General features: G+C 41.8%; 1 protein-coding gene across 1 annotated transcript in view; it reads right to left on the bottom strand.

The window, feature by feature from the left end:
• Window positions 1-26,067, bottom strand: part of ank1a (ankyrin 1, erythrocytic a) — a 109,765-nt gene that overhangs the window by 33,900 nt on the left and 49,798 nt on the right. The window contains exons 3-5 of the mRNA XM_038703876.1: window positions 23,293-23,385; window positions 3,341-3,442; window positions 327-425 (exon numbers count right to left, since the gene is read on the bottom strand). Of these exons, the coding sequence (XP_038559804.1) occupies window positions 327-425; window positions 3,341-3,442; window positions 23,293-23,385 (294 nt within the window). The remainder of the gene's footprint in view (window positions 1-326; window positions 426-3,340; window positions 3,443-23,292; window positions 23,386-26,067) is intronic.

The raw sequence follows: 26,067 nt of genomic DNA, 5'->3' as shown, positions 1-26,067 counted from the left end.
TAATACCATACTCACGTCTGCACGCTAAATATGAAGCTGCAGCCAGCAGCCAATTAGTTTGGCTTAGCATAAAGACTGATAACAGGGGGGAAACAGCAGGCCTTGCTCAGTCCAAAAGGTAACAAAATCCACCTACCAGCAACTCTAAAACTCAAGACCTAATACATTATATCTAATTTATCGAATCTGTACACAAATCGAAACATTGTGGTTTTACTAGGGGTGTAATGTGCTGGACTATTTGTAGCCTTGGCTAGTCATAGTGAGTAAGATCTGTGAGTTTCTGAGGAGTTAAGATCATGGATTTTTTTGGCAGGGGGTTTCACCTTTGTGGTGGTCTCCAGTACAATTCCATTGTGGAGTAGCTCCAGCACCATTTTGACATGGCCTTCTTTCGAGGCCAGATGCAGCCCGTTGAGCCCATTCTGAGTGAGAGAGCAGAGTAAACCTCATACTGAAGGGTCCTAAGCACACTATGAACACAAATATTTCCTAATCTAAAAGAAATGACCACACAGATACACATAAACACATGTTGACCATTCCAACTGAAACAAGTGGGGTTTTAATCACAGTGACTGAGGCAATCACAAACCAAAGCAGACAAATACTTACACTGGACACCACGCATGCAGTACTCTCTGAATCAAAGGGGTCATTAGCAAAAACAATGTCTACAGGGATGAAATCAGAATGTGAACATTTTCATTTGATTAATGATGGTGAGAGGAGGAGGAGGAGGGGGGAGGGGGAGGATGGGAGGGGGATGGCAGGCCGCTGGTCTCGTGGCTGGGAAGAATACGAGCCGTGTGGGATAGGTCTGACCTCACACAGCCTTCCTTCAGCCGCACAGGACATGTGAGGTTGGACCTTTCCCACACCACTGATATTATTCCTCTGAGTGGGGAGACCACAGCACACCATCACTCTACTGCATACAGAGTAGAGAGGGAAGGGAGGGAGAGAGGAAAGAGGGGAGGAAAAGGCAAGAAAGAAAAGGAGGTGAGTTAGAAAACAGTACACAAACAGGAGGAGAGATGGTAGTGGAGAAGTTGTTAGTGGAGAAGGGAGGGCAGGAGTGAGGCAACGTGCTGGTGAGCAAGCCTCCACCTGGCCGAACTCCCACCAGTACAGACTGTACATACAGCAACAGGACACACAACCAAAACAACAATACTCTCACCAAGTTGGCTGGTTTAAGTGACAATTCACAACTTTTTCTTACAAAACTCTAATGGAAAAGTAGAATTTATGATACAGTAGATTCACCAGAGACCTGTATTAATAATAATTGTGAGCATGTGGGTGAAAAACAAATATTTATATATATATATTAAATGGAGAATAGTGTTTATAAACTGCAGCTTGGAAAAGATAAGCATGTCACAAGTGAACATGCATTCATAAGCGTGTGCACAAAATGAATTGCTGTCTAGCAGCAACGTCTGTCCAGACAATATAGCTGCAGTCATCCTATAGGTTTACATTGTCTACTCATTAGCCAAAGCTAATCAAAAAGCTGTATAGGTTTATTTTACTGTTTTAACATGTATTGCTGCAGCTGTAGCCTATAGGCATTGTATAACCACAGCTAAATGTATATTATTGTGAAGACTGGGCTAATTACCAGGCAGCAAAGCCAAAGCTCAGTGTTATACTTTAAATATTTTATTTTATTATTATATAACCTGCCAAGGGACTATGGATGAAATTGTCTAAACATCTAATTTGTGTTTTAGTCATTATTGCAAAAGCAACATTGAAGCCACTACATGTACAATTTAAAAATGTCTAACTTTGCTGCCATCCAGTGGCTGTACAGCTTGACTGAAACAGCACCTACAATACGTTGTGCCGATTTTCATCTATTTTTCTATAAACAAAAACCCACCAGACTAGTTTCAAAGATGCTATAATCACATAGAAATTTTACATACGGAGGGTCAGTGCCAAATCGTGAAACAATGTGTGTGCACTGTAAAGGTGTTGCTAATTCAATTGAAACAAGAACGTTGTCAATTATCACTTTAACTGAAACAAAATTGACACCATACACTGAAAATAACACAATATCATATGACAAATATAAAAAAAAAACCTATGAAATTAAATTATATATTCAGAAGAATTTATGTTGCATGTCACAAACTTACTGGTATCAGACTGTATTTCTGTTTGTAATTATATATCCATCCCTTCATCATTGTGAAGAAGTGTGCAGTAATTGCCACTCGTACAGTGTCACTTCTATGAATAGATCTGTTGTTATGTGGGGTCTGTTAAGGGGCCTTAAAGTAAGCCTCATAGAAATCCTGACAGAAGCATTACCAGCAATAATTACAAAATGTGGAGGACAGCATAAAAGAATGGAAGGGAAACCATGACTAAGTTAGATTAATGAGCCAGCGGAATCTCTTTCACACACACATACTATTTTGGCCAAGTTTCAGTAGCCTGAGGGCAGCCGTCCTAGCCCACTAACGCTGCCTCATCCTGGACACTCTGGGAAAAACCGTCAGAGTAAAGGAGGCAGGATGGAGGAGACAGGGCGAAGGAGAAGCCCCTGCCCTGTTTATTGCCTTCCCTGGAGACACTGGAAACTCTACCTGCCACCTTCAGCCACTGATTAAGAGCCTACCTGAGCATGCACATACAGTGACTGAGTGCACAGGCAGATGAATGGGCACATTAACAGCACAGTGATCAAGTCTGACACATCATGCAAACAGGACACTCACAACACATTAATATAGAAACATAATAAAATATAATACCAATGGTGGTACAGATAGACGGTATATGAGGAGAACATAATGCAAAACCATTATGAGTTAGATCCCAAATGAAATCATATGTTTCTTATATATCTTTGTTAAACTGTAGGATAAACGTACTGCAAGTCATTTTTCTGTTTAGATCCGATTAGGAAAAATGACTTCACTGTGAGTAAATACAATTAGCTAAATTGTAATGCCTTTTCCATTCACACATTGCTGTTCTTTTTTGAATGAGAGGTAGGCAGTTCACTCACCTCTCAAAATTTAATTTAATTAGTTAGAAAGCAGATAGGGAGACAGAAGAACTAATCCTGTCAGGATTTGACCGTGGGCCACAGGTGCCATAAATACTCATAAATACTCAAATATTTCTGTTTCTATTCTTGTAAAGCCCTATAACGCAGTAGAACAGAAGATCAGTTTTGCAGATAAGGAAAATTGTCTGATTTGAATAAAGACACAAGTGCAGTAGAAAAAAAATCACTGGCTAATAGTTTGATGAGTTTGCCAGTCAGAAGCTATAACTTTAACCAATTCAGTCTGGGGAATTGCGGCTCTCTCACCTGATTGGCTGTGTTTATATCGATGCCATTTTTGATATGATCCAGGGCCTTGTCCAAGTTGCCAGAACGGGCCGCTCGGAGAAAACTGTTGCCAGCATCTGCCTGCAAGCAGAACACAGAGAAGGAAAGAGGAAGGGGATAAGGGGTATGAGAGAAAGTGAGAGACACATAAAGTAGAGAAGCGGAGAGGGAAAATGGAGAGGGAGACAGAGTTTGGTTAATTTCTCTTTAGGGGCATTTGAAGGACTGAAACCATTCAGCAGTAATCTATTAGTTTTCCTCTCATGTCACTCCACCCTTGAGATTTTGGACAGTGCAGTTTGAAAATCAGCATCTGCACCTTGAAAATGTGTATGTGTACAATGTGTATGTTAGAGGGTGTGGTGCAGGTGAAATAGTGGAATACACAAACTCCCAACTCCCAAATAGTCTATCCACTGCCCTGTACTTAGGTGATAAGGCAAGTGTGATAATACTGACAGCAGACTGTTGGTTCTTTGTCTGGACTCTGAGAGAGAGTGGAAGAGACACAAGGTGAATGGAGATAGGAAAGAAAGAGAGAGAGAGAGAGAGAGAGAGCGCGCAAGCGCGTTCTGGCTCACGGGCCGGCACATGGCACGTCTAGTGTTTTTGTCTGTGTTTTGTTTGTGTCTGAGGGCCTTCATGCCTCTCCCAGGCAGGCAGGGGTGCTGCTGAAACAGGATCACTCATGCGGCACAGGGGGAGAGCGAGGGAGAGGAGAGGAGGAGAAGCAGGAGCGACCGAGGGAGAACCACAGGGAGAAACTCGACTGCGGCAAACCCTGCACTTTTTCATTTCATTTACATAATCTCCTCTCTCCCCTGTGCCCCTCCCCTCCCTACATCTAACCAGCTAGCTCAACATGCTGGTCAGGAAAACATCCATCCAATCATTCGGTGTCTGTTTTCACACAAATGCAGGGAATACATTCATTTATAAACCTCACAGCAGCATTTTCTGTTCCAAAAGAAAAACACCAAATGCTGCTATCACACACTCCAAAAGAAATTTTGACAGGGTTGTTGGTCCTCTTCTGACAGAGAGGGAGTGAGCCTGAGTAAAAAAGAGAAAGGATCCACATGCCTGAAGTAGAGGCATAGCAACAAATGACACAACACACGCTCAGCGTGACACCAATGGCACAGTGCTGTGCAAAGAGAGAGGTCACCCTCTTTGGCAATGGCAGGGAAACAGAATACTTGCTTCTTCCATCTGATTGAAGTAGCAAAACATTAACCAACAGTCTGTTATTCCTGTTCCTCATATCTGGTATAAAGATGGATATAGAACAGATATGAACAGATACGTGGAAGTTCATCTGATAAGTAGAAACTTTGCCACAGCAGTGGGCTTTTGTGTGAGTACACGGACTCATGTGGAGAGCTGCTTGCCTCTGAGTCATTGTCATTCTCTCCAATAAATGTTTTTGTTTTTAGCTTTTGCTCACAGACAATTGAGAGGAACTACTCTGCAGTAAAAAGCCTTTGAGTGTGAGTCACACTCACGTACATGCTGACAGGCAAAACACTGATTAGACGTTCCCCCACATGAAAAAGAAAACACTGGGCGTACTGTTAAGCAAAACAATGGATTTATAAATCTACGATATTTAGTATGATATTTAGATCATTACTTTAAAATTAAGAAATGTTTAAACTAAAATGTATAAAAACATAAAAGCATTTCAGCAGATAAAGTCTCTAGACCACTGTCTCTATTGTGGTCTGTTCAGTGTCTCAGTTAACAGTTTTAATATACTCACAGTTGCCAAGATGTCTTGGTAAGCCATGTTCTCCCTCTAAAATAGACTCTCTCATTCACTTTGAAGAAAATGAAACCCCACTAACCTCCTACCTCTAGACCGCTGCAGAGCAATAAACTGATCCCAGTACACCTCCCATCCTTGCACAGACACCACATGCACACCTCTTACCGGAGTTACGACCACCAGACTGAGATGCACCAGCCCAAAACAGTACTGTTTTCCGAAACTAATCTTAATTAATTCATAATAAATCTAGTAAGTCCACTATCTTACTGTTAAACTTAGAGGTATTGTACTATGTATACAGGAAGACTTCTTTTTATACAGGTATATACTTTCTGTTGCAGGAAATGTTTGCAGACTCTGCCATGGTGACCCATCAAAGTAGATGCAAATACAGCTGATGCAAAGTCACACACAACCAAACACAATATGCATCGTCTCACAGCAAATGGTGGCTTGGTAACACCATGGTGACCCTGACTGAGGCCCCTCTGCTGGCCTCCAGCCCCCCTGGACTCAGCCCCCACCCCTGAAACAAGTCTGCTGAAGTTTACAAGACTACGACGACTAGAATCAAAGACTCAAGCAGAATGTCACTGGTTACCGCAAATTTACTTTCCTGGTGGTCAGTCCTGCATTTTCATGCGTGTATGTTTGCGTATACAACTGCTTGCGTCAAGCAGTGAGTGTATGGCGTGTTGAGATAAGGATGCAGGGGGACCACACCCATCCACTAACTCAGACAAACAGGTGCAGTGCACATGTCACAGTCTAAAAATGTTCTGTGGTGATTTCTCTGCTTGCTGGACTCCAGTATGTTTCAGATGAATGTGGGTCTCCGATTATTCCCATAGAGAGATGACAAGCTTCAGGCTTGTGGGCTGAGCAAAAATGAGCCCGCACATTAATCATCCTGTTTGGACCAAAAGAAAGACAATAACCTGCTCAGCGGCTCCACGGTTAACATTAGCAATATCAACACACACTGTCGTGCAATGTGCGTGCAACTGTCCTGAGGCTGAGACAGCACAAGGCTCCTAATAATGAAGCTCAAAATTACCAAGTAAAATTATTCCCCTATCTCATCACAGAAAGTCCTCTGCCCTGAAACTCCCCTCTCCTCGTCTTTATCTCAGCTTTTCTTTCTTGTTGCCTTCCTTCCCTTCTCTATCCCTTGCTTCTTACATTTCTCTCTCTCACTCTACCCCCTTCGCTTGCCTCCTCTGCTGGCGCTGCAGCAGACAGAATGACATCACCAATCTAGCTGGTGGACTGCAGTGTTCGAAAACTTAAATTATACGTGTGTGTATGTATGCACATGGAGGCATGACTGAATTCAGCACCCTCGCCAGGGGGATCCTCTGCAACGGACGACTACACCTGAAAAATAATAATTTTCACAAGAGATTGATTGTGTGTGTGTTTGTGTGTGAGGGGGAGAAGTAAAACAATGTGAGGCATGAATGGGAAGGCAGTGATACTGGAGAGTAGAAACGTAACCACAGAGGAGCAGAAAATGGCTGTCATAACTTCTGTATGCTATCTCTCCAGCTGAATGAAATCTTTGTGTAAACGGTTCCCTTTGCAGGGGCCGTTTGCACACTGTTGGAGGACTACTTACACAACCTGTAATGCTGAACTGCATTCACTGTAACCTCTTTTATCTCAGTTTTTGTTGATCTGATAGCAATGTGGAAAACAACCTGGTTTATCAGATGATCACGAGAGTCAAGGCACCCCAGCAACAGAGCCCTCAACTGTTTCTATCATAATGCTAGCTGCAAGTAGACAAGTGTCGGGAATGTTGTGTAATTTTAGTAAAGGTTGCTGTCTCTGACTCTATAGGCATGAATCACCATTTCTAGCTCAGTAAATTGTTGATATACATATGTCTACACATATTTAATAATAACTGCTATTACTTTTTTAACTTGCGGCCCATTGATATGAAGTTATGTAACACCTCAACACAGGTTATGGCCTTAATATGGCTGTGAGATATGAGCATTTCAAGACTGTTTCATTTGAAAGATTTTTTGAGATATGAAAGTGCCCGCCCATACCATAGAAAAGTATAAAATATATTTATAAAGTTTTTTTATAATCATCTTTTGACCCATCGAATTTATGTTGAGAACTGCTGGTTTAGGTGTGTCTTGTCATTCCAAATAGTCCAGACAGGTTGGTCTACGTCTGAATAGGTCTCCCTGCTACGGAGGACTGAGCCAATACCGTTTTGCTAATAGAAACCAACGATCCAAAGTGATGTTACTTGGATACGCTCTGCTTCAGAGAATCTTAGCATTTCTATTAAAATTAAAAACACTCTCTCTCTCTCTCACACACACACACAATAACAACATGAATTTGCTGACACAGCACCAGGTGCAAATCATAAATATTTTAAGTGCCACCACAGCTATTTGTACACCCAGCAGAAAGGTGAAAATAAGGTGCATACGTATGTTCAGCATGTCACAAGTCCTACTTTACTTGCAATATTATTTCCTGAACTTTAAACAACATTGATTGTGCAAGCACACGAAACTCTAGATAATATGTGCTATTTTCTTCCCGTTAAACTGAATATCTCAATGTATTTAAACTAACTGTGGGACGGGACGGTTTCTATACATTTAAGGGGAACACCTAACAGTGGGTATGGAAATTACTGCAGAGTGCTTAAACAGCCATTTCATCACCCTTTTCTGCTGACTTGCATTTCTTGTAGAAATGGATTTTTCTCTCTGTCCTTTTTCTTCTTCTTGGGCCTCCATCTCTGCCTTCATCTCTCAGGAATAGGTTGAGCAGGCAGCAGGCTGTTTCCAGCTACAGAGATGTAGTAAGTGTGGTGTGAGTCAAACTGAGACCCTTGGGAGCGTTCAGCTATGGACACATTTTCAGGAAGCAAGCAAGCGGGTCACTGGGGATGAAGCTGTTACATTCCCCTACTCAACACTGTCTGTCTGACTGACTGTCTCCATCTATTCCCTGTATGTGGCGAAGCGTCTTGTCCCATTTTTACTATTTACTTTCTCACACTCCCAGCACCCCCCTCTTCGTATCCCACTGTTTGTCCCTGCCGTACTCATCGATTGTCTCTTTATATCTGGCCCTGCTTCAGCCTCTGTGCTTGAAGATGAGATTGTCATGGTTTTTGTGATCTTTTGTGGGGATGACAAAGAGGGTGAAAGCCATAGGGAGGAGACAGGTTTTGGAACCTATAAAAGAATAAGATCAAGATATGGTAAACATCCTGTGTTTCACTTGCACATTAACATGTAATTATACAGAATGTAACCGTTTTTAGAGGGACAGAGAGAATATATAATATATAAGAACGTAAGTAACTTCAATCTAGATATCGGGCTGATCAGAAATCTATAATCTTCGTATAACCATAAATAAAGGTATTAATTAAACAACAGAAAACCCAGTTAAGGTTCAGAGGTGTTGTGAACACTTTCTTTTACAATGCTGGAAAGTAACTAAATACAGTTGTTCAAGTACTGCACTTCAGTAAAAATGTGAGGTACTTGTACTTTGAGTGTTTCTATTTTATGATACTTTACACTACCATTCCACTACATTTTAGAGTGACATATTGTACTTCACTGCACTACATTGATTTGACTGCTATAATGACTAGTTATTTTTTCAGATTAACATTTTATCAACTAAACATGTGATCCGTTTATAAAATATGTTTTGTTTTAGATACAACTACCCAACAGTACATAAATGTCATCAAAATTAGCTCCACCAGCTACAGTATTAAAATGCATCAGTAATAATAATCCAATTATTTAATAAATATAACAATTTGAAAGCAGCTGTTCTGCATGATGAGTACAGTTACTTTTAATACTTTAAGTACTGTAAATATAATACTTCCATACATTTTCAGAATATTTTGAATGCATTACTTGTAACAGAGTATTTTTACACAGCTGTACTACTACTTGTACTCAAGTAAAGGATGCAAATACTTCTCCCACCACTGCTCACTGTTATTCTCAGTTACACAAGGGTGTTTCAACTGTTTAAATTGACCATTGTGCACTTTCCTTTTGGTCAATTCTATTTACTTGCAAATGTGTTTCATCTTTGGGGGGAACTAAATGGTAAAATTATGAAATACTGCAAGAAGTGAAAAGCACAACAACTTCTGACAGCACTGTAAAACTGACTGCAGTTCATCCTCAGACATTTAAACTATAAACAGGCACATTTCTACAAGTTGCATCATATCAGAGTAAAACCTCACAAACTCTTCTTTTATCACCCCAGGTAAAGCGTGGTTGATACTAAATTAGCACTCATGTACATCCGGAGAGCAAGGCCTTGTGAGCGAGTGCCCTGTGTGTTGCCATTACCTCTGCTGGCTCAGTAGATTCAATAGTCTACAGTCTTCAGTGAAGCCACGGTGAAAGAATCTCATTAATTGACCCGCTAATCAGTTTACTGACTTCTAGTTTACTTACCACAGCTAATCCTGGTTGACATCCTACAATCTGAACATCAAACAGGAGAACAAATGGAGTCAAAAACAAGATTAAGGAGGAAAATAGAACATGAAACACACCCACACATATACGCACTTACACTAATCTTGGACGCACATGCATCACAACTCTCAAAGATACTCAAGCTCCCTCCCATGTTGCTATGGAAGGCTCAGCCTAATGAGTTTGATTGAAGCAGGTTGTGTTTGGGTCTGTAAACAATGACTTGTGTTATGTGTTTTTAACCATTCATCGCTTCTTTAGACCTTCAGATAAAACCATAACAAGTTGGTCTGTTTTTCTCAAGTGACATTTAATTTTATATTAAGGAGGACTAATATTTACATCTCCATGACCTGCATCTCTCATTCTCTTTTCTTTCTCATTTTTTCTTGTCATTGTCATTACTAAAGACAAGGCCATATTCAGGCCTGAAAGCAAGACCAAGGTGTAGAAGCAAGAACCAAAACATGTGGACATACACAGGACAAGAATGGTACTTAAAAAGAGATGCATTAGCTGAGCAAAAAAATAAAAAATAGAACAAAATGGACAGTAAGAGTAAATACCAATACATCAATATTCACGTGTAAATACATTTGCTGGGAAATAACTGGGAACAAAGCCAGTGACAAGAGAATTGTGCCATTACTGTCTGATGTAAAAGCATAAAGACAAGGAGCGTTGGCAGGTGCATTATATCTGAGAAAATGCAACCAAGGATTTTATAGCGGAGCAAAACATTGCAAAAACAAGACAGCAATAAAATAAGAGTGGCAGAGGAGCGTACAAGTGGGGAGAGAAAATATGGAGAGACAAGAAATAGTGACAGAAAAAGACATGAAGTGAGAGCGAAGAAGAAGGAAGGTGGAAGAGGAGACGGAGAGCAGCAGAGATGGTGGTACTCACTCCAAAAGTGACGGTCTTGACTGGCATGCCGGTTGGCCCTCGACTCTCTCTTTCTTACGTTTTCTGTTTCTCTCCAACACACAGCTGTCTTTTCTGTTGCCCCCTGCAAGTGCTGCGGTACAGGGCACGCAGACCCCAATCCGACGTAAACACGAACACACACACGCCCAGACACACACACGCACTTGAGTAAGCATGGTGGGTGGAGAGACCGGGGAGGGTAGGGGCTGAAGGGACTGGGGGCCCAGGGGTTTATCTCTGGAGGAATGCTGCCTGTATCTAAAGACACACATTTCACACACAGCCAAAAACAAATCACCATGTCACACATGCTAGCTAATTTTTTTGGCTACTTTCTCCCATTTTCTCTAACTTCGTTTTTCTAACAACCTTTCTTTTTGCCTCAAACTCCTCCACCCTTCTTCTATCCTCCTTCACACTCTATGTTCTGCTCTCCACCTCATCCATCCTCTGCATCTTTCAGGTTTTGTGTCACCCCCAACTTTATCCCTCCTTTCTCCTGTCCCCTCTTCCCCACACGTTACGCCCATCTCTGTCTCCTGTATGTTTTGTGACAGCCAGACAATCATTTTTTTTCACGGACCAGGCAGTACCAGAATAGCATAGAGTTACTGTGGAGAATGGGTGTGTTTTTTCAGAGTGGGTCTGTTTCAGTCTGTGAGGTGACTTACAGTGACAAAGCGTCTAGCAGGGGTGGGGGGGAGGGTTGCAGCCACAGCCCCGTGACAATGGGCCAGACACACAGGGTGGGGGGAGAACGAGGGGGCCAGCCTCTCAAAAGGCCCTGCCTCTTTTAATAAAGCGTCCGTCATTCCCTGCTTGAAAAGACCTCCTTTTCTCTACCTCTCCCCTCCTCTTTGCTAAATGCTGGGAAAAGTACATCGCTGCCAAAACCATGCAGAGAGATAAATGCTTGTAGGAGAGGGGAAGGTGGGGGCAATGTAGAAAGAAGGCTACGCACTACTCAGTGCCACTGGACCGTGACCTGGGCAAAAACATCACGTGGCATGTCTCTCCTGTCCACAGTATTGAGTTTGAACAGTGATGAGAGCTTCGCTGCCAAAGAATGTGGGGCAAGGGACTACGTATGCTAATGTCCATGAAGACATGACAAATTATCCTGTGGTCTTCCGCGAAAAAGGGGACAGCAACTCTTCCCTTCTGGCAGAAACCTTCTTTGGCTCTGCCTGCAGAGAGTAACTCAGCACATCTGAGGAGACGGATGATAACGTATTGATATTGACGATAAGACCTCCTTAAGGTGTGTTAGAATTAAGTGAGTGATGACGGAGGATTTCTCTGGAGCTGTTTATATAAACAATAACATAAATCTGAGTTTAACACATGTACTAGTTCAGAAGCCAATATAGTCCAATATATAACTTATAGAAGTATGATATGCACATAAACGGAGAATAGACTTTACAGTAATGTGGGAGACATCTTGTGTTCTGTATTCAAACTTTCTGGCTACAGAGAGGTAGCATGTGTTAAACTATATCCACAATTTTTCAAAGACAGATAAGGAGTACATGTTATTTCAACTACTAAACCCAATCAAACGCAAATTTGTATCCAAAGCATATTGTTTTATAATTCTTCAAATGTCTCTGGACGGGATCTTTAGGTTCTGAAACAAAAAAACTAAATGATATTTTCTGCCTTTTGTTTTACACGACTAGGAGAAAGTCACGGACCTGAATGTGATGCAGGTTGAGCAAATCTGTACGAGTGTGCAAAAATGCACAGTCCTGTACTATGGCAAACTCTTACACAGGCAGGGGTCTCATTGACTGTCAGAGAATGTGGCTCAGGAAGGCTGCAGGTCATTATAAAGCATAGGCCACACTTTGGTTTTGTAACAGGGTTGATTTAGGTTCAGGACAGACATGCCCTCTGCACCCTGTGTCGAGCCCCTCTTGTTGGCAGGATAAAGGGCTACAGCTGTCCACGTGTGCTGCTTGTGGAGGTTTATTGCCCGTGTCCTGATGTCTCAGAGAAAAGAGACTAGAGTTGAAAAGGTGGGGGAGGTATCAACATAAACACTGAGTCTGTCAGTTGTCTTTCTTCCAGCTGTCACAGTCTTGGCCCTTGTCTGGTCCCTATTTTCACTGCCTCTCACACACTTACATGCTGCCTGACACCACACAGATGAGAACAGGTGGAAATTCATAGTTTAAGAATTTGCTAACCCCGACTTGCAATGCCTCCAGCTTTGCTAGATGCTCCAATAAACTAAATTAAGTTTCTGTGTAGGAAGCCAGCCAAGGATTTTGTCCACGTTGCTGCATTATTGGAGCAGGTTGACTCTTCAGTGGAGGGAAAACTACAGGGGGAAAGCATGAAACGTCTTGTGCATTTCAGCCTGCTGGACAAGTTCCTCCTTGCCAGGTGAAAAGAAGTGGCTGGAGATGTATGAATTTTAGTAGAGGGCACATGGTCGTCTTCACACTTTCCAGGCCAATAGACGGAGTGGTAGCTAGGTAGTGTCAGTAGGTGCGTTCGAGATGAAGGTGGCTGACTTTCGCCGTCTTGATAGTCTAACGTGAGCTGCAGGTGACTGCAGGGGTCATCAAGTCGGACACATTCTACCTGCGTGAGCTTACTTTGAGCTGAGATCAATGACTGAAAAATGATGGGAGACCAGGCAAAACTGTGGTTCAAACTTGGTGCAGCCGGAAGGAAAAAAAACGCCTAGCTCTCGCGAGGTTTTAATGTCATGTGAAATGGTGACGTTTTGCAACGCCGGTGAAAGTCGGAAACAATTTCTAACCAGCATGCCTTATTTTAAGTCCAGCATGCATCATGCGCCGCATGAAGACAAACGCACCTAATATCTGTTGTAAGATTAATTTAATGAAAGAAAGACACTCCCAGGATGAAAATGCCAGATTTCCAAAGAGAACAGGGGTAGGTTTATGCATTAGAAATAAAATATACTGTAAGCTTCTTTGACCTTGTACTGTTTAAATTTGGAATAATGGCCCTCTAGTGGCAGAGTGATGCACTGCAGCATCGGCCTGCAGCACCTCCAAAGAGTATGGGCTGGGTCAGGCTGATTACTGCAGCCCTGACACAAAACTCCTTATCCTGTGCTTCAGTTCCTCCTCACAAGCTACGTTCAGCTTTGCCAGGCATCTGAACTGACTGCCTCCCTCTGCAGTCAGGTTACATATTACTCGTCTGAGCACAAGTACTGGCTCATTTACATATATACACATCATACATACAGTACATAAAGACGCCTCAGCAAATGCGCCTCAACGCGACAAAGCCAGACTGACCTGTGGAAGACAAAAAGAGGGCATTAGAAATACTCAGACGTAGGAGAAGAGCAGAAACGATGAAGGCAATAGATAAGAATGACAGCAGCGATATGTCAGCGCAGGGCCAGGGTCCCGTTAATCTTCATAAGTGGAGAGGTAGCGATGGGGAAATACAGAGTGAAGATGTGCAGTAGGAGAGAGAAAGAGCATCACTATGGACAGAATCTATCCTCGCAACTCTCCATGTCTCCCTCTCTTGTATGCATGCAGTATCGGAGCTCTCGCTGAGAACACACACTCCATAATTTAAAACAAAGACTCTAACCATCACTCACAACTGGTCTTGAGTCAGCATCAGACAGGATCCGAGCAGCCAGACCATAATTCAATCAGTCTGGTTATTAGACGCATAGCTGAAGTTTTCAGACTCTATTCAGACTTAATGTACTGTCCTGAAACTACTAGATACAAACTACCTGCCAATATCGACGTGACTCTGTTAAAGTGCAACTCTAATAAGAGTCCCTCAAGGAAATAACTGCACTCTGTCCTTTAAGGAAGAAAAATGAAAAATGTTACCCTACCATTTTACAGTTTAATGTGTCTGAGATGTCTAATGCGAATGGGTTACCTACTCTGATATTTATTTCCAATTAACAATTTCTTGCATTTCACGAATTCACTGACAATCCTCAGACAACACGCCTGTTGAGTTCAATATGTGACCATGGTAAAAGCAATGGTGGTAGCAATATTGGAAACATTTTCCAGCATGGAAACTGTGTGTAGCACTCAAATTCAACATTTGCTTTACATTGACCAATTGAGCTAATACCACATCAGTGGAGATATTAGAGGAAATTGTATCTCATCCTTTCACACTGTAATTCTTGAATAATCACTGGCACTGTGCCAAATGGGGAGCCTAGAAGGAACCTCCTTTCCTTTTGAATGTAAGGGGCAAACAAAAGTGTCTTAGCGGTTAGTTTGAAAGGTGAAAAATCTGGTGCTATTAAACATGATTACAGCTGCATGGCAGATTAGAGCCAAGCTGACACTGGATTTTTGATTTTTGTGGCTGATACTGATAGCTGAAAGTAAAAAAAAAAAAACTCAGATGATTAATCAGTAGATACTCATAAGTAAGTCATCAAACGCCTGGCTGATGTATCAGTAGGGACGTACTTTAAAGTGTGTATTGTAATATCCCATTGGACAGCAGCTGTAATCTGTGGCAAGAAAAACAAAATACATCACCAAACAAGGCTCTTGACAACAAACCCACACACTTTGAGGTCGAACCTATACGGCACCCTATGGGTCTTGTGCATTATATTGATCTCAGTTAAATCTGTTGACAAGTCCATTACAGTGTGCTATTACCATTTTACCAGCTTGCCTCAGTGCAGAGCCAGCTTTATTTTTCACCATAAAAAGCGCAAGTAGTGAGGAAACGGGCCAGGAATGAAAAGATGAAAGAAGAGATGAATAAATGCCCCTGGGAAGCTTCACTGAACGTCTGCCACAGTGGATGTCCTCCACAGTCTTGACAGAGTGATGGCATCTTCATCTGCTTTGCTGAGTCAGACCCTGATTTCTCCCTTAACCCACTTCTCATGTCTCTGACACACACCGTCTTGAAGCGACAGAGTGGATAGACTTCAATGTATGTACAGCTCTTAATTAACAAATACATATATCTACCATGCTGCTTTACACTTGAACAGTTAATATCTGCTGCCTCAGGGGCCAGATGCTGAGACTGACGTGTTAATAAATAATAAATTTAAGCAATTAAGGGAGATGCAGTCATCAGTCAAAAGAGAGATTATAAAACTGGCATAAAATCCTCCACTGCCTAACGCTGCCTCACACGTGTTCAAACACACACTCACAAATATACACACACTCATGTACGCATCAACACACACATACGCGTTCACCTACGGTGTAGTACATGCAGGCTCACACGCTCATTCACAATCGACACACGCGTATGCAACTCACAACAACCTTCCATATGAAGGGGTACAGTTCAGGCAGCGGTATACTCAAACTGAACAAGGTCGTGCAACTTGTTGTCCGACCACGTGGGCTAAAACAAGATGGCACAAGAAGCTGGTCGTCATATTGAAGGGAGGGCTATAGATTATTAGCCAGAGGTGGATATTGGAAGTTGTAGAGGTGTGCAACTTAGTCCAAGATTTATAGGTCGTTAATACGGGTTCAGGTCAAAGTATGGCTAAAACACACACACACACACACACACATATATATATACAGTGGGTACGGAAAGTATTCAGACCCCTTTAAGTTTTTCACTCTTTGTTTCATTGCAGCCATTTTCCAAAAATCAAAAAAGTTCATTTTATTTCTCAGTAATGTATACTCAGCACCCCATCTTGACAGAAAAATACAGAAATGTAGAAATTTTTGCAAATTTATTAAAAAAGAAAAACTGAAATATCACATGGTCATAAGTATTCAGACCCTTTGCCGTGACACTCATATTTAACTCAGGTGCTGTCTATTTCTTCTGATCATCCTTGAGATGGTTCTACACCTTCATTTGAGTCCAGCTGTGTTTGATTATACTGATTGGACTTGATTAGGAAAGCCACACACCTGTCTATATAAGACCTTACAGCTCACAGTGCATGTCAGAGCAAATGAGAATCATGAGGTCAAAGGAACTGCCTGAAGAGCTCACAGACAGAATTGTGGCAAGGCACAGATCTGGCCAAGGTTACAAAAAGATTTCTGCTGCACTTAAGGTTCCTAAGAGCACAGTGGCCTCCATAATCCTCAAATGGAAGACGTTTGGGACGACCAGAACCCTTCCTAGAGCTGGCCGTCCGGCCAAACTGAGCTATCGGGGGAGAAGAGCCTTGGTGAGAGAGGTAAAGAAGAACCTAAAGGTCACTGTGGCTGAGCTCCAGAGATGCAGTCGGGAGATGGGAGAAAGTTGTAGTAAGTCAACTATCACTGCAGCAATCCACCAGTCGGGGCTTTATGGCAGAGTGGCCCGACGGAAGCCTCTCCTCAGTGCAAGACACATGAAAGCCCGCATGGAGTTTGCTAAAAAACACCTGAAGGACTCCAAGATGGTAAAAAAATAAGATCCTCTGGTCTGATGAGACCAAGATAGAACTTTTTGGCCTTAATTCTAAGCTGTATGTGTGGAGAAAACCAGGCACTGCTCATCACCTGTCCAATACAGTCTCAACAGTGAAGCACGGTGGTGGCAGCATCATGCTGTGGGGGTGTTTTTCAGCTGCAGGGACAGGACGACTGGTTGCAATCGAGGGAAAGATGAATGCGGCCAAGTATAGGGATATCCTGGACGAAAACCTTTTCCAGAGTGCTCTGGACCTCAGACTGGGCCGAAGGTTTACCTTCCAACAAGACAATGACCCTAAGCACACAGCTAAAATAACAAAGGAGTGGCTTCACAACAACTCCGTGGCTGTTCTTGAATGGCCCAGCCAGAGCCCTGACTTAAACCCAATTGAGCATCTCTGGAGAGACCTGAAAATGGCTGTCCACCAACGTTTACCATCCAACCTGACAGAACTGGAGAGGATCTGCAAGGAGGAATGGCAGAGGATCCCCAAATCCAGATGTGAAAAACTTGTTGCATCTGTCCCAAAACGACTCATGGCTGTATTAGATCAAAAGGGTGCTTCTACTAAATACTGAGCAAAGGGTCTGAATACTTATGACCATGTGATATTTCAGTTTTTCTTTTTTAATAAATTTGCAAAAATTTCTACATTTCTGTTTTTTTCTGTCAAGATGGGGTGCTGAGTGTACATTACTGAGAAATAAAATGAACTTTTTTGATTTTTGGAAAATGGCTGCAATGAAACAATGAGTGAAAAATTTAAAGGGGTCTGAATACTTTCCGTACCCACTGTGTGTATATATATATATATATATATATAAAAACAAATAAAATTATTATCATACATTTTTTACAATGCATACTGGTCATTTTGTCCTTGACTTATATATCCACCAAATCTGCAGAAACACCAAACCAAGAATCTGTGGCATCAGATCCAACTTATTTTGTTTGAAAGTGAGCTGTTTTCATCTCAACTCTTAACTCCTCCTGCACTCCAATCCAGAATGGGATTCCAGTTATTCTACAGTGTATAATAGTAATAGCTGAATAATAGACTGGTATGAATCAACAAACACCCTTTGTTTGAGTTTTAATGGCGGTGACCTGCGTGAAATTAAAATACTATTTTGCCATATTAAACTGTGTTTAAATGCTCTGCAGGTTTTTGTTAAAGAGACAGGAGAAAAGCAGATATGACCTTTGAAAATTACAAAGTAAAAGCATGGTTACAATATTGTTAGTAGGTTCTTATGGACAGCCAATAATATGTTAAAGTAAAACTGTAAAAGTAGGCCTAGAATTATAGATTTTTTAAATTACCAAAGTAAATCTTTAGCCTACTTAAGTTGTTGCCAATAATCAAATTAAACCATATGAAATTACATAATATTACAGGATTCAGGAAGCACAGGTATTTTGCTTTCCTGTTCTGGTCTTTGTGGAACACCAGCAGGTTTAGTTCTGAAAGAGCAGTCTGTCTATGAAACACTGAGCAGATCTGTCCTAGCCATTGTTCAGATGGTGTTCTTGATTATAGCTGTACTCTCCATTTTCAGACAGTCTTCATTACTGCTAATGTCGACAGGGTGGAAGCAGGAATGTCAGGAAATTATGAGGACTTGGAGCTGTGCACATTTATACACACAACTGTATATACACCTAGCCAATCTCGTCAGAGAGTGGGCAAGATTGTCCATCGCAAAGGAGTTTTCTACAGTTTTCAGACTTTCCGACCAGCACTTCTTTTGGAGTATACTTGTACCTTTACCATGCACTCTGCGCATTCACCTTAAACACATGCACATGCATGCATGCATGCACATTGATTGTCATTCAGCTTCTCTCTCTCTCCCTCTCTCTCTCTCTCTCACACACACACACACTCTCTCTCTCTCTCTCTCCCCTTTTGTCAAGTAAAAATACACACACACAAACTCAAACTGCAGATAACAAAAATATTTAAAATGAGAATAGAAAAAGAAAAAGAAGGCAGAGTTTAGGAAGGGTCACAGGGAATAACAGGTTTAATTAAATTCTTCATGACATGCCCTCCTTGAGTCCTTGTGAATAATGTGAATTACAAGCTAAACTTGAGTGGGAAGTTTAATGTTTCTTCACATTGCTTTGAGACAAAAAAGTACATCTCTGTTCAGTTTGAACTGGTAATAACCATATTTCAGTGACCTGCGTATGACAAAAGCATCACATTTTTCATTTTTAGCCTTATGTTTTTCCTCTTGTGGGCATCTTGTGATGAAGTCAGAGTTGTACATTTATACTTGTACTAGTGTAAATTGTCTTGTCTTTGTGAAATGCGATGGGGAATAGAGTCAGGGACCAGAATATATAAGTTTGCAGCACTTACAGTATCATAACTGTGTTCACGTACTGTTTATAATGAACATTTTGCTACCTGCAATGCTAACTGAATTTCTACTTTTAAAGATGAAATCACTTTTATAGTAATTTTCATCCCAGTATAGTGAACCTGTTCTGTAGGTGTGGCAGTCATTCAAGGTATAGTTGCTTGGGATGGCTCCATTCAAAGTTTTCTTTGTAGGCCATATTGTTCCCATGAGGTGTCTCACTGTTGCAAAAAGCCAGAAAAGATCCGTTCTTAATGGGTCAGCAAGACCGGGAGAAAGAATCCTGCTCTCCTGTCTTCTTCCTAAAGTTGGTATCTGGCCAACTGAGACATTATTACACAACTTCTGCTGCTTTGTTCAAAGTCCCCTCTACATTTTAATCTGAATTCTGTGACGCTGGTATCAATAACCCTGGGACAAAAATGAGAGTTACAATATTTGAATACGCCATGGCCTTTCACATGTAAATTAAACTCTGCCCCCCTAGCCGAAACAAATTACAGCCAACTGCTTGTGGCTGGACATGAATGGGCTTCCTAATGTAGTCTGCATCTACAGTGGGTGTGAAGCAGCTGGAAAAAAGAAACTGAGACGCGGGAGAATTTATGTGACAGTGTAGAGTGTGACAGTTTGCTTTTTTTTCATATTGAGTCTGCCATGCAGCCGTACTGTGACGAATGGGGCTTGGCTCCCTGAGCATCTGTCTCCAAGGACTCACTGAGGGGTAATTAGAGCTGTGGGATCATAAGGGATATTCTCCAGGCCCACTAACGATTAATGGTGGCAAAGGGGGCATGGCCTTTACACAGACCTCTGACATCTCACAATTCTGTGGTACAGGAGGGTGCCGGGTGGGACGGGGCGTTTGATGAAGCTTTAGATTTTGGTGTGAATTAAATCAGCCCTCAGGGAGAGAGTCATGGTTTGTGAGACCAGTTTGAGGGATGCTGAGAGCTTTATATCACCAAGCTGCTGACTGACCAATCTGCATGATTCTAAATGCTTTTGGACTTACTCTGCTCTGACAGCTAAGAACAATAAAATTAAACTGGAGTGAACTTTAAAGGAAAACTGAGATCTATTACATATATAGTTTTATTTTCCTTGCTTCTGCCATCATTCCATTGGTTATTATAAGTGATTTCTCCACATTACTTGCTGAAATCTCAGAGTGCAGCAACTTTGCTAAAACTAGGTTCAACAGGGTAACAAACTCGGTGAGGCAATCTGGATGTAAGCAAACCCACAGGTTGGTCAAATTTTTTTGAAAGCAAAACCAACGGCTAATGGTAAAATCAACCGCCAAACTGTTTGTTTTGAACACCCATTACAGTTTACCATGGATGTATCATATGACCTGGATATCAGAATGAAAACTGCTCGCCTAGTGATTACAAAAATTACTCTTGCAGGCTCTGTGAAAGTTTTTTTTAATAATGGTGGTTTATGGTGAAAATGCTTTTTAGACTGCAGGGGGATATTTTTGTTGCAGTGTTGGCCGCTGGGTCAAACTGCCAGCAAGTCTGACTATCAACGTTGTATCCAGCTCTCTTTATACATCCAGGCAGTTTACATATCATCTTCCTGGTTCAACTATGAGCTACTGTAATTGCTGTAGTCCTCAATGTACAGTTTTCCAGGTGCAGTTTTTAAATGAACAGGTTCAGAAAATTGGGCTAAACTGTTGGCTCATTTACAACCTGTATGATTGTCTGACCATTCGTGTCACTGTTGTACCTATTTTTAGCAATTTCGCTGCATTTTCTGATCTCATTAATTACTTTGGTGCGCACAATGTTCTCTGATAGATTGGCTGGAGCCAAATAAGTAACAATTAAAAGTTAACAAACCAAAGCTTTCCTTTAAGATGCAGGATTGGGGCAGTGAAGGAAGACGTTGAGGCTGCGGGCAGAAAGGGACACTGTATCACTCTTGAGTAAACACTAGTGAGGAAGCAGACACCCAGTTGCAGGGATGTGGTTTATGCCGCTGCTGTTTTCCACTGCTGTGTTGGCTAAGAGCCAGTGAGGCAGACTGGGCTGGGCGATCCATCGCTGCGCCAATCTTTCTCTCTGAGTCTGTACTGTGGGACATACAAAGTGTTTGTAAGCCTCTGGTCTCACCCAGCGATCACTACACTCCCTCTGTATCCACTATATTCTACTCCTCACGTCTTGTCATTTATGTTATTCCATCAGCAAGTCCCACTTGCTTACCATGTTGATAATGTTTGCAAACCTGAAGAACATTAAACTGGGTCTGTAGTCCCAGCTGCATTGAGTCTTAAGGATGGTGTACATAGTCTTAACTGACAGATAAAGACAAACAAATAAAAATATCTCCTTTCACTCATTCACACAAAAGGATAAAAGAAAATGAAAAGAAAAAAGGGAAAATACAATTGCCCACTGCACACATATTCAAGAACATCACCGAGGGAAAGACAACACTCCATATTGTTGTGTGTTGGGCCAATGGCCAAGGGAAACTGTAATAATATAATTGTTTACATACTTATCCACTTGCCTTATGTGTGTTACCTTCAGTCTGTGTTAAATATTAACCCCATCTTTTTTAGCCATTATGACTCTGCACTTTCAAATGCTTTGCTTTGTCAGCTGAAAAAGGTTTAACTGAGGTTCAGTAACCCAATGATGCTCCAAAGTGTTTGGGAGCAATATGGAGATCAGGAGAGTAGGTTTAGGAATTTGACATGAGAGCAAGGGAGTAGCTAGGATTAGAGGGGAAACCATCATCAAGAGTCGTCTGGAACAAGTTTCCCAGCAGCCTTATTGCACTCAGATGATCTCTCCTCCACAGAGTAGAAGTGGATTCAAGATCATCTACAGCTATTAGATAGGTGCAATAAAACCTTTGGCAAACGTATCCCCGACTGTTTAAACAGATAAAACCAGACAAAACACAGGCACAGCACGTGACAAACAGTGACACGGGAAATACACAACTGCCACAATACACAAACACGACACTGACCCATCAAAGGCACAGGCAAAGGCAGGCACACCCACAACATCTAAAGCAGAAAACACCACAGACTGAAGCACAAACACAACACAGACGGAGACACAGACGGAGACACAGACGGACATTCATATCAAATCTAATACTAACACACAGAGTGAAGCCATGCACAGACGGAAATAAAGCATGCACACAAACACACTGATAAGAATAAAGAAGTTGACCCCCAGAACACGCACATATCCCTCACAAACTAACTTTCTCTGTTTCTCTCTCTCTCTCACACACACACACACACACAACTTGATTTAACCCTAAACACGAACACAGTGGTACAAATGACACAAGCATATTTTATAAACCAGAAGAACCCACAGGAAAAATACTTGGACTGGTATCTATTATCACTACTATGAACCTGTGTTGTGTGGAATACTTTGTGTAGAAGCCTACGCAGACAACTTGTATCGAGTCGATAGGAAATATCAAGATCTATATTTTGCCCGTGGACTCTTGCCATGTAATATGCTCTGCTTGAGGACATTAACTTCAGTAAAAATCACAGACACTGATATAGACGTTAATATAGATACAGATACACACTCATGTTATATTTAAAAATGTGAAACTAAAAAGAGAAAAACGAAAAAGAAAAACAACCAAATCAAAAACTCAGCAAGTTAGTACAATACGTCAAGCAAGGACAGGAACAAAGAAAAAGCTCCAGCCTGATCCCACAACACCTAACTGAATCAGCTCACAGCACAACAGCAACACTAGAACTTCAAAGGAACCAGAACTACAATACCATATACAACACACAACAAAAACAAGAGAGATAAAGATAAAAACAACAACAACAGCAGAGCAACAATAGTGACACAAACTTGAAGTGACAGGTACAAGATGTTCATAAATACAGAATATATATACATATAGATATATAGAAATAGGAAAAAGCCAGATATACGTGTTGCAGATATTTACTTCATCATCATAGTGCCATACTCCTTGGCCATCCGGCATCTCAGAGCTCACACTACTGTCCTGATCGATTAGCCAGCGATGCACGGCGTGGGCCTAAAAGAACATACGACATAAAGACAGAGCCCAGTTAATCGCAACAGTGAGAAGCAGAGAGATGGAGAGACAGAAAAGAAGAAGGAAGGGAGAGGTGGGGTAGAGGAGAAGAGCATAACGGACAGAAAACAATGGCAAGGAAATGAGAAAGATTCAAAGAGGAACAGGTGAACATTATATTGAAACACAGGTAGAAAACAAGGTCGGGGAGGGAGAGGAGGAAGAGAGCAGGAAGAGGAACTGCCCCACCCTACCCCATCCCTGCTTGTCCAACCCCGAAAAAATAACCCCACCCACCTCAAAAAAACTCTCCCTGTGGGAAACAGGTCAGGTTAGAATGAGCAGTATGAGTGTGAGAGCACAAATGTGGCACGACACAAGGACATCACGCATATGGTGAAGAGCGCTGGGCAATGCCACACGATGATGGTGATGGAGGAGGATCTGGTGTTGATGGTTTGTGGCTCAGAGATGGATCAGCTGTGGAAAGCTGCAAACCTATTTTACATAAACACTGGAGAGAGTCGGGATTCCTTTATGTCACGCTTGTGAAAGTGGCATTTGGACACGGAATGTAGTGTACTTACCCAGACGTCACATATAGAAATGTGCAACCACGTATGTGCACACCACACAAAAAGCACTTTAACACAACAACTCTCACTGAGATGCACAGAAAAACAGTGTCCTACTATATTTCAACAGTGTCTTATAGCAGAGAAACGTTCTTCAAAATATGAATGCAGATGTGAAAAAAGAATTGTTGAAAAAACAGTAAGTCATGAAAAGTTGACAACAAAAGTCTGTGAGCTCCAGACAACAACCAGATAAAGACTCTCTGCTCATTTCAGTTAATCAGACAGACAATAAAACAGACATGTCCCAAACACCTTCCTCCAGACAGACAGACAGAGGAAGAGGTTTCTGATCAGATCTGCCCACACTCCCTCTCTTAAGAATCAGATAAAAGCACATACTGTAGACAGCTCTAGTCCCAGTCACCCTGAAACACACATACAGACACACACAACAAACCCCATCTGTTACTCTTGACTGTTGTCGTGTCAGCACCAAAAACAACCAAACGCAGCTCCTTTTGTGACGCTCGCTGCCCCTGTGCGGCAGAAATACTTGTCAAAATTTGCACTGGGGTGAAATAGCAGAATCCAGGGATTAATTACCCTGTCGTGGCTGCTACTGCACATTTACTATTTACTTTACACCAGCAATTTTATAGTTCTTGGGTTTTTAAGATGCAGTGATGCGGGCTGTCATACCATGACACTGCAAAAAAACATTTATTTACGGCCATTTAGCACACAAACTGTTGACGGAAGGAGAAAACTGTAGATTGGCTAGTTGACCACTAAACATGATGAGAGAAAGTGAGCATGTACATGTGCACACATACAGGAACACAACCATTCACACACATACACATTTATGTTTTGCTGTACATGTAAGAAGGCTGCTGTTAGGACGTCTCACAACTAGGTTGTATAACTCATTGTGTTGCATATAGGGTTGTTCTTAATATCCGTGTGTCATGAATGAAAAAGAGAGCTAGAGAGAGCTCCTTCCTCACCTCTTCACAGCTAATCATGGTGTAAATTGGGTGTTAATGTCTGATAGTGTGTTTCAGAAAGTTATAGAAATAGTTGGACACAGCCCTTCCCCAATAAGATTTACCATAATATAGACCTAAAGGAAATTTTAATTTTAATCCCAAAGCAAAGTCCTAATCCTGAATTAACATTAATCTGAAGTTAATTTTGATTCTAATTTTAACACCAAAGTCGCAACCTGAAAAAAGTCCTTTTAAAGACAAAACAGACAAAAATGTCCTCTTCCCTGAGGATTTTCCTCATAGTTACGCACTTGTGAGGACATGTGATCCCCATAAGGACAGACCGATACAAGAAATACACCCGCAAGAGGGAGCAGGACCTTCTGTTGTGTGTCCGTGAAGACAGATGCATTAGCTGCTAAACACATAGCAGGGAAGTGGAGGACAGCACACAGACACAGACGGAGTCACCTCAAGGGTACAGTGAATCAGAGGGTGACAACAGAGGCCGAAACCTCTGTCAGGGCACCCAAAAATAGGCAGAACAAGCAGAAAGGGGCAACTACAATGTACAACCAGAAAGCACTGTAGTACATGTGCTATATTTGATCCTTCCTAAGCATGAATGGGAACTTTGCATGACCTGAAATATTTGCAATAACAGTGCTCAGTATCACTGTCTGTGCATGTGTCTGTGTGTATGTGTTTATGAGTTTGTGTGCGGATGTGTGTATGTGATGCACAGGGGCGTCATCTGTAGAGTTTGTGGTGAGTTACAGAGCGTGTCAGCTTAAATGAATAATTGGATTAAGTAGCAGACGGCTAGTGATGACAGGGAGGGAGGGGTGAAGGGGTGCAGGAGGAGGTGGGAGACAGAGTGAGGCAGAGGGGGAGAGAGGTGCTGATAAGAGTAACAGGCCATTTGCTGCGGAGCCTCTGGGAGCCTCAGGGCAGCCAACAGACACACAGAGGGAACTCAAACCGTTACGCTGTAGATTAGAGGGATAAAGGGATAACACTCAGTGTCTGGACAACTAACTAGCAGCCTCTTGGCATTTGCATATACCTTTCACCAAACTCCAAGACAAGCATAGGACAACCAGTATGAGTCATGT

The sequence above is a fragment of the Micropterus salmoides genome, unplaced genomic scaffold, assembly GCF_014851395.1.
Source record: "Micropterus salmoides isolate LMB-PRFRI ecotype aquatic unplaced genomic scaffold, ASM1485139v1 Ms_hic_scaffold_7, whole genome shotgun sequence".
In the NCBI taxonomy this organism is placed as follows: domain Eukaryota; kingdom Metazoa; phylum Chordata; class Actinopteri; order Centrarchiformes; family Centrarchidae; genus Micropterus; species Micropterus salmoides.
This window is presented reverse-complemented; position numbering and strand designations above follow the sequence as displayed.